We start from the raw sequence: 11,643 nt of genomic DNA, 5'->3' as shown, positions 1-11,643 counted from the left end.
GAATTCCACGATGGACAATATCACCGCGTTGTGCATTTACAACCAGCACGACCCAGTTTCTCCCTGCTTTAGTGCCGTCACAAAGAGCAAGTACGCCCCCTGCCGTTCTAGATCGTAACGTGACCACTGGGGGGAATGAAGAGAATCGGGACAGCAGTTGCACCTCGCGGGAGCGCGCATTTTTGAGATTGAGGGTTAAGGGAGGAATTGGAATTCGCCCTAAATCTTTATTAATCCCACATTGAGGAAATTTGCATTATTGTAGCAACAATACGATAGAAACAAAAATGGAGATGATATTGATTAAAAAAATAAAATTAATGAGAAAAAATAAAATATTAATCGGCTAAAATATGTTTAGCCTAATAATAATAATGGCCGGACGAGATGTCATGTCGACTATTATTATTATTATTATTATTATTATTATTATTATTATTATTATTATATTTTAATGAACAACGGTTAGCAAGCGGTGTTTAAACTCTGAACAACGTCGTGTTGAAATGGCGCAAAACGTAACGTGCACCAGGGGGAAAACACCGTTACGGTTCTGTGAAATTTTACATAAGGTTCAAGTTGCTAACACATTATCTACGCGAAGGAAGGAAGAAAACGAATGGACGGCCTCGTGTCAACTAAACACGTCACATAGAATTTACCGTATTTACGTTTGCTCTTTTAAAACATGTAACGTTTGACATGTTTTCCAGTTCGCTTTCGGGGACACGCAGTGTCGTTCTTCAAGAAAAGAAAAAAAATTCCTTCGAGCCGGATTTGAACCAGCGACCTAAGGATATCAGCGCAGTGCCTCTACAGTCCTCCGCTCTACCAACTGAGCTATCGAAGGCCTGGCGTTCACTGCTGGAATACTTCAAAACATTGAAATCACCCGTTGTGCGGGGGCCATCTAGTGGTAATGTCAAGGCAGTACATTGACCACCCCATTAAAATACACACAGAGAGCGTATAATTGAGTTAAATGTATTAGTTGTGCTTGTGCTCAACTGTTGTTTTTTCTTTGTATAGCTCACAGAATACAATTGTGTATTAAACTGAGAAAAAGAATGAGATTTTAGGGTGAGAGGAGCCTCCAAAAGGTTTGACATCACACATTGCTCTCATGCTGTCCAGGAAATTGTACCTATTGTTCACACACAACAGTGACTTCCATCCAACAGCGTCAAAAGAAAACGCATGCAGGACTACAGAACATACGATCACATCAACACGTCATTCGAAAAAAAGGACATTTATATGTAGCCTACAGTGCTGTCAATAAAGCTGGAGTTTCACAACCAACACTTTTTCCACCGGTTGCTGTCCTCACCCTCTGAGCCGTCCACACGCTGCTGCCCGTCTGGCCTCTTCCTCCTTTTCCACCACCACATACCTCCACTCCTACTCTTCATCATCTTCTTCCTCTCCTCTTCCTCGAGCTTCGAGGCCTTTGTTCGCTTACTCGGCCAGGTGCTGCCATGCCATGTTCGGAAATCGTGCAGGTCCTGGTCAAACTCTGTACATGCATGTTTGACAGCATTCAGAGTCATGGACGGCACCTGAACGCACCATCTGATTGGTCCTCTGGGATGTGTGGAACTCTTGAGTTGTCAGTCAAGTTCTCAATTCAATGAATCAATTGATCAAATGCTCCAGGAGATCCCCGTTTGGCATTCGTGGCGTTATGTTCTTGACTAATTTGACAATTGAACAGACTACCGTGCCTGTGATGACTGTAACAATGAAATGATGCTGACGTGTTTCAGAGGGAACGACCATGGTGGCCTGAGAATCAATCGGTTTGGATCAACAAGATCTATTCACTCAGAAGTTGTGCTAAACGTAGGCTAACTGTAGGCTGCCTGCACTTCATCATCAAAATAAATGAGACATCCTATTATGTTGTGAACAAGTGCAAAGCGGTTTGGGGGTTTCTCCGTGTTACTTTGAGAATGCAATTTTCTGCTTCAAGAAATGCGGCAAACCAACGGAGGGAAAAAAAATAATAAATAGGACTTTTTTTGAAACCTTATTTCAGTAGACATTTAATTATTCCATACTTTTTGTAAACGTAACTGATGAGATGACCTTTAGGATGCTTGTGGCAACAAACACCTACAGCTACCAAAATTGGAAATAAGAAAATATTACATGAATACATACATTGTTTTTCAAAACAAATGCATACATTTTCCTGTGGCAAACTCTGGTTTTAAATGGAAATGAATGTTTCGACCAATTACAAACATTGCCGACTCCCATAGCTTAGTAATGCTAACAATTTAAAGCTTTACAGATGTGAGTTTAGCTCACATAATCATGTCTGAAGGTGTGACCGGGGTTCTCCGGCAGTGACGGGAAAAAGAGGCAACAAAGTCAAAACTTCCAGAATTTTATTGACGGCGTGTGAGCTCAACAACAGCGGTGCCGGCTGATTTCGAGACGGACTGCGGTCACATTCCAACGGGTCCGCCGGAGACGAGGAGTGAGGGATGCTGGAAACACTTGAGGCAAGAGCTCAGCGGAGGCCGGGGACATTTTTTTTTTTCTTTTCTTTGCCAATGAGCTGGGAAAAAAAGTCAGTTAATGTTTCGCAATGTGAATGTTAACATCTGCTGGACTGTTGCGACTCGCGGGCCAGAGCGGTCCGCACTCCTCCTGCGTCGGCCCACCCCAACCAGTGGAACTCCCGGGGCGCCCGCTAGTCCTCCGTCTTGGCCTCCATCTCCTCGGCGTCGTCGTCGCCGTCCACCTCGGCGTTCTCTCTCTCTAGCCGCTCCAGCTGCCGGGCGAGCTCCGTCTCGTCCGTGTCCGTCACCACCTTCGGCTGGTCGGGACAATTGGCCGTTTAGTTGCGACATAACGGATCTATGCACTCAGTGAAGTCATCTTCTCAACCACTTACATTTCATAAAGGCACAAGAAATTATGTAGATACCTTGGAAATAATCCAGCTGTTCATCCTTTCTTACTCTATAAATATTATATTTTATCAATTTCTTTTTAATTGATATAATTTTTCTTTGTCTTTGCACTATATTGTTGCTGTAATTATGTAAATTTCCCAAATGTGGGATTAATAAAGGCATTCTATTCTACTCTATTAATACTAGGAAAACTAAACTAGGGAGAGACAGTCAGATATTTTAGCAGATGTGTCACTGCAGGGCATTCTATTATTACCTGTGATAATTAATAGTGGTGGGACTTTGTAAAAAAAAAAAAAATAATAAAAAAAAAAATCAAATTAATCGTGACCTTTATAATTAATCGTACTTTAATCGAATATCGATATTTGAGTTGGTTGCTTGGTTATATTTGGTGCTCTGTCGCATTTAGATGGTGGCAGAGTTTTGAGCTGCGGTAGATGTTTGCACAGAACAGCGCTCTGATCCAGGCTTCAAACCTGGAAATGTACATTTCCCATCCGGTGAGCTTTAGCAGGATGGCGTTATCATTGTCATCCATCACGTTTGTTGCTAGCATAGGTAACGTGTTAGCCCAACTACTACTCCGACTTCTGCTCGTCACACGTCCCTCAGTGCGTCGCTGTAATCCCTATGTTGACATAAAATGCGATAAAATTGTATTTTCTTTTAACGCCTTGATTTTATTAATGCGTTAATTATTAAATTAACGCAATAAAGTCCCTGCTCTAATAATGATGCAATCAAGCAAGATTTTCATTTATTTAAAAATTCAACATGCGAAGAAGAAACGGACGTTAAGATTCACTTCATGGTGCGCCAAGGTTTGCTTATCCCCCTCTATCACTTTCTACAGATAATTCACTCATTACCAGTTTGTTCGCACATTTTATTGGAAAAACAAACACCACCCTCTTCAAAAGGTTTCCACACTTTAAAGAGAGCAGAGGGTTGCTTGGAACTTTGGGATTTTTTCTCATCTTAAATTCCACCTTTGAAATCAAATGGCTTCGGAAATATTTGGAGCGACCAACGTCACTCTGGAATTTCATTCCGCAAAACATTTTCAAAATAGTAGCTGCCGTAAAATGTTTTACTAAGTTGCAATTTCACTGTCACTAAATGACCAGTAAAACTTACAAAGTTGTGTCAGCAGCCCTCATTGCCCCCCCCCCATCCCCACATTGTCTTTGCTTGGCATGGTCTGCTGATGGACAGACTGTTTGCCGGCTACACTGACAACCTGATCAGTGTGAGTGTGGCAGGTCACCATTGGAACCCGATAATAAGAACTTGTCCACCAAGAATCTTTAAATATTAAAGAAAAAAAGATGGAAATGATGCTGTGTGCGTAACTTTTCTCCCGGTAGGGAAATCCTTTGGAACAATAACGAGGGCACTCTATCATGGTACCTTCATGGTAAATCCTAATGGTTGTGTCCTAACCAGAGTCGTCCAGTGACGCCGTTTCCTATCTGCTTCTGCTGCTCTTTATCATCATTTGCGCAAACAAAACATCAATTTATGGAAATAAATAAATAAGCAAAGGTTTTTTTTTTATTATTACCTCCATCTGGATGTTAAAGACGCCCCTCTTCTCCTCAATCTTCTCCTTGATAGCTGCCATGGCCTGGTTGAGGACAGACAGGCCCTCCGTGCGCTCCAGGGTGGTGGTGGTCATCACGTAACGCGGCGGAGCGATCAGGTTGATCTGCGGAAACGAGTGGCGGCGTCAGCGCGTCCCCAACGTGGAGGCAGAAGAGGCTGCGGGGGTGGGGGGGTGGGTGGGGGTGGTGTATCTGTTACCTTGATGGGCATGGCTTCCGTGGAGCAGTTGAGTCCGGCCCTCAGAGCGTCCTTCACTGCGTCGATGCCCTCGTAGCCGTAGCACGCCACCTCGATATCTGCAGGCGGAATGAGGTGGTGGTGGGTGGAGGTCCAATGACGCTGCAAGGAGGGTTGCAGAGAGCCATCCGGGGGTGGGGGGGAGGGGGGGGGCAACGTTACCTGCTCGGATTTTGACGGCCTGTGGGGTGAGTCGCCTGTTGATGTTGTCGATCAGCTCTCTCCTCTCGTCCTCCGTCAGTTCCAGACCGTCCAGGATGGCAGGGTCTCTGCGGGGCAGGATGATCAACTTTGATGGCACCGTGCTGCGTGTTCAGCTGGGTTTTCTCCCAGAGGTTATGAATCTGTTGCGTGTGCGTTGTGTAATGGTTTGCATCTTCATTTTGTTTTGCCTTGGTTTTCGGGAGCTCCTCCCAGACTTCCTAGCATGTCTGCTTTGTATCATTTTGGTTTTGTTCTGTTTTCTTCCCATTTTTCATTGCGTAAACCTTGACTACGTGCTAAATAAATAAAAAGAAATAAAGAAACAAAGATTGAGGCGTCGGGCCTGCTACGGTTTCCAGCTGCGACGAGCCAGCAGGGGGCGACTTACGACACGGCCTGTTTGAAGACGTCGTAGGCTCCGTATCCTGGCCGGTTGTATTTCTTGTCGAACACCCAGGCGGTGCGCTGGTACAGGCTCTCCAGCTGCTCGTCCTTAGTGTACTCCAGGACCTCCGCCACGTGTCGCAGGATGCTGTACACCTGCGCAGCACGGCGGTAAGAGCAAACGTGAGGAACGTCCTCGAAACTGAGCTCTAAAATTACAATCGTCTTTTCTCCATCGGGAAAGCAGCAACACATTTCAGCGGAGGTGAACTTACGGTTTTGGATTTGGTGAATTTATCCTCGCACTTGATGGCCTCCTCTGGGGAAACTCTTCTTTTCGATAAATCGATGTATCCTGAAGTCAAAGGGTGCAAAACCAATGGAGAAAAACAACAGAATGAATTTTGGGTTGCGGAACAAGACCGCTATTGCATGTACAAGTATATGTGTGTATTTCTACAAGCCTGAGTCTTCACAATAGTAATCACAACTCAAACTAGGATCTTCCTTCCACTCCAACCCAAGATAATTAGGAGGGAGAAATGTTAACTTTGATGTTTACAGGCTAATTTTAATCCATTTGCATGTAATGCGTGTACCGAATGGAGAACTGCTGTAGACTCCTTTTGACTTTGACAGGCCTCAGGTGTGAATGACTGACTAAACTTTTGTTCCACGAAATCCCTCTGCCCAACCATTGTGCAGGGGACCCAAATCTTAAAAAGAAAAACTAAGAATTTAAAAGAAAGAACTTGTTGAGAGCACAACAACGACCACAACACCGCCTTTGTTCGTCCAGCTCAATCATCTACTCCAGACACGTTTGCTGTGTCAAGAAAGGCACAGGTTCAGCGCGCTCACCCTTCTCCTTGTCCACTCGGATGACGACCACGCATTCGTTGCGACCGATGCGGATGAGTTTGTTGATGGAGCGGATTCGCCGACGCGACAGCTCGCTGAGGAGGATCATGCCCTCGATGTTGTTGTACTCCAACAGGCTGACGTAGGCGCCCATCTCGGCGATGGACCTGACGTTCACCATGACGACGTCATCCACCTCTGGGAACCGGTGCTGGTAGAAGCGACAGTTGAGTCCCGGCATTGCTGGAAGAGGGAGGAAGGAAGAGGCGCGTCAGAAAGTGACGCCGCATATCCCAACACACAATTACAACACAATTTCAGGTCCAGTGTTTTGGTTTAAGCCACTCGTATTGCTAGAAAAATGGCAACGATGCAGAAATGTCTGGCGAGGTTAGGCCCAGGATTGTGGTGTTACTGACTGACTGGAAGCAAGCAAGTGAAGGGTTTTCACTCCTGCGACCTTCCCTTTTGACTGAACTGATTTTGGAACTGTGAGTTTTGGGATGAAAAAAAAAAATAAATAAATAAATGAAACAGCTGTTTGGACAAAACATTCTGCCCTTTAACAAATCCCTAATACTCATATAGTGTAAACCAGCTGTGCATAACAGGCTTGAACAGGATGACACTAGCGCTAGAAGTACAGGCCATTTAAAGAAGAGCTCCAAGCATCTTCTCTCTCAGTGGAAGCGGACTAAACCGGACTCATCTTTTGAAACCTTTTTCCCACCTAATTTTCTGTCGTACAAATGAATAAACAAATATACCCCCCCCCCCAAAAAAAAAAAAAAAGCCCAACACAACATACGAATAATAATAACAATTATAGTAATAACTATTATTGTGAAAAACATCACGACATCTAGAAACTTACAGGCAGTTTGAATCGGTTTACAGACGTGCTAAAACGATGATGGTTTTTAGCAGGCCATTGTTTAGAAAACAACGATTACATTGAAACTGTCAATGCCGCACATCTACATTGCTCCATTCTTACTTTTTCCCATTTAAAATCTGCTACAGGATTTAACCATGGTCGACGAAAAAGTGCTAATTCTGTTGTGTCGCTTAAAGTCCATTATTTTCACCTTTGTATAGGAAACATATCGCAATATGCAGCGACGTTATTTGGCCAAACGACCGAATTAAACGTCCAGGGCGCCGATTTATTCAACATTATTGTATAAATTAGCTGATGCAACGATAAAGATAAAGGGATGGGGGGAAAACTGCTGTGTCGACCACCGTTGAAAACTCAAAAGAACGAAAGTCGGGGTGACTCTACATCCACTCTGCTAAAAATGCAAACTCCTACAAAATAATTTGGTTAACACATGGGATATAAACAGTCGAAGTCGTATTTTAAAGAAAGAACCACCCCAACTATCTGTTAGCTTTGTGGCTAATCACCCGGTTTCCAACTCACATGCGGCGCATGCAGTGTCGAGGCTAGTAGCTAGCAGCCCCGAGTGCTCCCCAACACCTATTAAACATATCCTTTATCGATTAAAACTCACCTGTATCATATGGTTACAGAATATCAGACGTGAGAGTTCTATGATGGATGGTTATAAATATCCGATTGTGTTTCCGTTGAGGACTTTTTGAATGATTACTCAGGCCCGCTAGCTCACATTCATGGGTGTGCTAATTTCGCGACCCGGAAAAGATCGTCAGACCCCGTCGACGCGAGCATGCGCACAGAGAAATCGCCCGATCACATGACCTAAGGCCAGCTGATCGCCGCCGACGGAGAGGAGGACAAGATCACGATCTGTGTTCATAATCCATAGCGTCAAAATAACGGTCTCTTTTCTAAAAAAATATTTAAATACCGAAAACTTCCAGAAGAGGAAGCTAAGACACAATTCAGCAGCAATCTACCGAAGGACGAGAAGATGTCTGGAAAAGAAAGGATCGACGTATTCCCGTCCAGGATGTAAGCAGCTTGTTCGCTAGCTAGTTGCTAACGCATTCTAGCGTTTAAACCAAATATTACAAATTATCTTTATTGACATGTGACTGCAGGGTGCACGCTGTTGAGTTCGATTTGTACACGCCTGGGTAGTATTAGATAGTATCTAAAAATGTGGACGCGTGTGAAAAGAGGAAGAGTCTTTCATTATCATGTGATGCTTTCGATGTGATCACAGAGTGAGCTGTCAGACTGAGATCGTGTCTGCAGCGTCAATACTTTCCAGATAACAAATTTAGGATTTGGAATTGGCATTTTCTGTGAATGTGTTGGGTGTCGTTGTTCAGCAGTGTGTTACTGCTGTCCGCCAAAACCGTTGTGCACGAAGGGACGTGTTAATCAAGGTGGCCCGGTGTGTGTCAAGTTAAGATAAGAACATTGACGAGGCAATAATACATCAAATGTAAAACAATCAAGGAACTGACCAGGCAGGGAAATCAGGAGAAGATTCAAGGAGCACGAAAATCCTGTTTTTTAGAGACAAGTAACAACCTTGAGAAGTAGTCCAAAGTCTCTTCTATAAATGTAATGACCCGTTTAAAGAAAGGCATAAAGAAGATAACAAGAGCATTAAGATTAATTGTTTGGCTGAACACAGTGGATTCCCGTTTCTGTGCAGTGTCTGTCTCCTCTGTCAGAGCAAAAAGCCACCATATCGACTGTTCCCTGTTGTGTCGTGTGTTCACGACAACCATATAAGGTGTGAATAACTCAACTGAGATGTGCGTGTGACGGCTTGCAGGGCTCAGACCATCATGAAGGCTCGTCTGAAAGGGGCTCAGACTGGCCGCAACCTGCTCAAGAAGAAAGCTGATGCCCTCTCCATGCGCTTCCGTCAAATTCTCCGGAAAATCATCGAAGTGCGTCCAATCATTCTTTTTCATGCAACATTTCTATGATACCAAACTGTGCAAAGTCGTCATTCAACAGTCTTACAAATTTGTCCGTTTCGCCCCTAGACTAAGACTAAGATGGGAGAGGTGATGAGAGAGGCTGCGTTCTCTTTGGCAGAAGCCAAATTTGCTGCTGGGGACTTCAGGTAAGAACCAGAAAAATATAATTTTCTTCAAATATATATTTGGTGTAGATATGCATAACTAGTTTGCACTTTTACCTCCCCTACGCAGCACAACTGTCATCCAGAATGTCAATAAAGCTCAAGTGAAGGTCCGTGCGAAGAAAGATAATGTGGCAGGTCAGTGCATTATTTTATTTATTTTTTAACTATAATACATCAGTTTGTCAGTGATCACGAGGCATTCTTATTTACGTGCATTTCTATTCAAAGGTGTCACCCTCCCGGTGTTTGAGCACTACCAAGAGGGCGGAGACAGTAAGTCGACGTCCAAAAAACGTTTGGGGTTTTTGCAACGATTGCGCTGAGTTCTCACCTCCACGTGTTCCCAGGCTACGAACTGACCGGACTGGCCAGAGGCGGAGAGCAGCTGTCCAGGTTGAAGAGGAACTACGCAAGAGCTGTGGAGCTGCTGGTGGAGTTGGCCTCCCTACAGGTAGGGGGCGCTGTCTCAGAAGTACCATAGTGTTATTTGCTCAGCGTCACCGCCAGTAATTAAGTATAATTACAAACAAAAAATGGTGCCAAACTCCAAAAAACATAGTGGGTCAAAACTTAATACCTTAGACAAAGTTGCGGGCCGACATTATTATTTATTGTAAAAAAAAATCTTCCTCCAGATAGAACTGTGAACCTTTTTAATTGGACCCAAACAAGTTTTGCTTCAACCTGAATATATGGAACAAGCAAAGCTTAATACAAAGCAATAAAAAAACTTAAATATTGCACACATGCAAAATCGAATTTCAAATTAAAAAAACTCATCAAAACAAAACAAAAAAAAATGTGAATAAATATTTTATGCCTCTTTTTTTTTTGCAGCCTTCTGATTTAAATTTCAACAGTAATCACAGTAATCTTTTTCCACGGGCTAATAATACATTTAAAAATTAAATAACAATAAACCAATGAAGTCTTGATTGACGTGCCAAAATACCAGCAGAGCATTCTGGGATTTGTAGTATTAGCGTTAGCGGTACATTTGCTGTACAATGGCAACGGGCCAGCTCTAGCAGTGATTTTGTATTGGCCTTGCGGGTCAAATATGATTACACAGTGCGCCAAATTTGTCCTGCTATGGCTCACACCATATTCACTGTCTGACACATCACGCCCACTTTCTGTTCTGCAGACTTCTTTTGTCACTCTGGATGAAGCCATTAAAGTCACTAATCGCCGTGTGAATGCCATCGAGCACGGTAAGGTCACGTCGTTTTGACAATCCCCCAATTTAGAAGAAAAAAAAAACCCAACAACTTTTACTGAAGTTATCTCTGTTGCCCATTCCAGTGATCATTCCCCGTATTGATCGCACGCTCACCTACATCGTGACGGAGCTTGACGAGAGGGAACGAGAGGAGTTCTACAGGTAAAAGCGTTCTACTTTGATCCCAAGTGAAAACTTTGCAGGCAACAAAAGGTTTCCCTCTTACAGCTGCTGCCTCCTCTTTTTTTTTTTTTTTTTTAATCTATGTTTCTTTAACCTTGAACAATGCCAGGCTGAAGAAGATCCAGGAGAAGAAGAAGCAGCTGAGGGAAAGGACGGAGCAGGAGATCGCAGAGCGCCTGGCCAAGCTGGGCCCCATCGCGGAGCCAGCCAACATGCTGACGGAGGAGACGGATGAAGACCTCCTGTTTGAGTGAAGCGCTTCCGGACCTCCTCATCCATCGTCCTATTTATTCCGTGCCTCGCTGGCTATTTGTCTGTGTCTTCTCAAACCAGAGAAGGAAGTTTTTTTTCTCGTTTTTTTTTTTTCTTTCTGTGAACCCGTCTGTGATGATTTGTTTCTGTTGTTTCAGTGCTGAAAAAAAGTACATTGTTGTAAAAGAGTTGTCACGCAACCAAAGCGGTGCCGCCTCTGGGCTGTTCACACCAGACGAGCGGCTTCGTTACGATTAAATCATCTCTAAAGATAGAATTACGCACAGTCTGCGAGTGAGATAAAAACAAGTGGTCCTCGGGACTCCATCACCTTGTACATACACTTCATTTTCCACACAACATTTGCATGCTGTAAAGCTCAGTGTAAAGCTCGGTTGATGTCAAATTTTGTGTGTGTGTGTGTGTGTGTGCGTGCGTGTGTGCGTGTGTGAGTGTTGTAACGGTCCATCTCGCCGGCATCAGTCGCTACCTCGAGTGAAGCTGCGAGAGGCTACTGTACCAGAAACCCTGCTGTAAAACTTGGTGTGCAAATCAACTGAGGTCCGACTCATCCAAATAAAAATGATTATAGCGATTAACAATTGCACAGAGTTGTTTTTTGCTTTTGGTTTTCTTCTCCCAAAAAGCAGTGCAAATGTAACGACCCGCACATTTTGTGACACGAGTTGGTGTGGAATGCCATTCATCTCGCACCTGAATGCTGCGTATA

The 11,643-nt window shown here is 43.9% G+C and overlaps 2 protein-coding genes and 1 non-coding gene across 3 annotated transcripts; 1 reads left to right on the top strand and 2 right to left on the bottom strand.

The window, feature by feature from the left end:
- Positions 1–762: 762 nt before the first annotated feature.
- Positions 763–850, bottom strand: trnay-gua (transfer RNA tyrosine (anticodon GUA)). The gene is given in 2 exon segments: positions 763–798; positions 814–850. It is a non-coding gene; the product is annotated as a tRNA-Tyr (tRNA).
- A 1,526-nt stretch (positions 851–2,376) lies between these two features.
- eif2s1b (eukaryotic translation initiation factor 2, subunit 1 alpha b) lies at positions 2,377–7,900 on the bottom strand. The gene is made up of 8 exons (XM_076037516.1): positions 7,739–7,900; positions 6,222–6,464; positions 5,636–5,715; positions 5,365–5,516; positions 4,935–5,041; positions 4,734–4,831; positions 4,495–4,638; positions 2,377–2,827 (listed from the first exon to the last, which is right to left on the bottom strand). The coding sequence occupies exons 2-8, from the start codon at positions 6,460–6,462 to the stop codon at positions 2,702–2,704; spliced, it is 948 nt and encodes a 315-aa protein (XP_075893631.1). The 5' UTR covers positions 6,463–6,464; positions 7,739–7,900; the 3' UTR covers positions 2,377–2,701.
- A 66-nt stretch (positions 7,901–7,966) lies between these two features.
- Positions 7,967–11,515, top strand: atp6v1d (ATPase H+ transporting V1 subunit D). The gene is made up of 9 exons (XM_076037517.1): positions 7,967–8,160; positions 8,939–9,056; positions 9,156–9,235; positions 9,324–9,391; positions 9,485–9,529; positions 9,604–9,707; positions 10,404–10,470; positions 10,562–10,640; positions 10,771–11,515. The coding sequence occupies exons 1-9, from the start codon at positions 8,120–8,122 to the stop codon at positions 10,913–10,915; spliced, it is 747 nt and encodes a 248-aa protein (XP_075893632.1). The 5' UTR covers positions 7,967–8,119; the 3' UTR covers positions 10,916–11,515.
- Positions 11,516–11,643: the final 128 nt, after the last annotated feature.

Source organism: Nelusetta ayraudi, unplaced genomic scaffold, assembly GCF_046127955.1.
Source record: "Nelusetta ayraudi isolate G7.1 ecotype Tasmania unplaced genomic scaffold, CSIRO-AGI_Nayr_v1 ptg000052l, whole genome shotgun sequence".
Taxonomy (NCBI): Eukaryota; Metazoa; Chordata; class Actinopteri; order Tetraodontiformes; family Monacanthidae; genus Nelusetta; species Nelusetta ayraudi.
Note: the sequence above shows the minus strand (reverse complement) of the source record. Positions and strands in the feature narration are given on the sequence as shown.

Coding starts and splice junctions, on each gene's coding strand:
- eif2s1b (XM_076037516.1), bottom strand. CDS start 6,462: ATGCCGGGACTCAACTGTCGCTTCTACCAGCACCGGTTCCCAGAGGTG. Junction 5,042..5,364: donor GTCTTCAAACAGGCCGTGTC/GTAAGTCGCCCC, acceptor CCTGCCCCGCAG/AGACCCTGCCATCCTGGACG. Junction 2,828..4,494: donor TCTTTAACATCCAGATGGAG/GTAATAATAAAA, acceptor TGTCCCGACCAG/CCGAAGGTGGTGACGGACAC.
- atp6v1d (XM_076037517.1), top strand. CDS start 8,120: ATGTCTGGAAAAGAAAGGATCGACGTATTCCCGTCCAGGAT. Junction 9,057..9,155: donor TTCTCCGGAAAATCATCGAA/GTGCGTCCAATC, acceptor TTTCGCCCCTAG/ACTAAGACTAAGATGGGAGA. Junction 9,236..9,323: donor TTTGCTGCTGGGGACTTCAG/GTAAGAACCAGA, acceptor TCCCCTACGCAG/CACAACTGTCATCCAGAATG.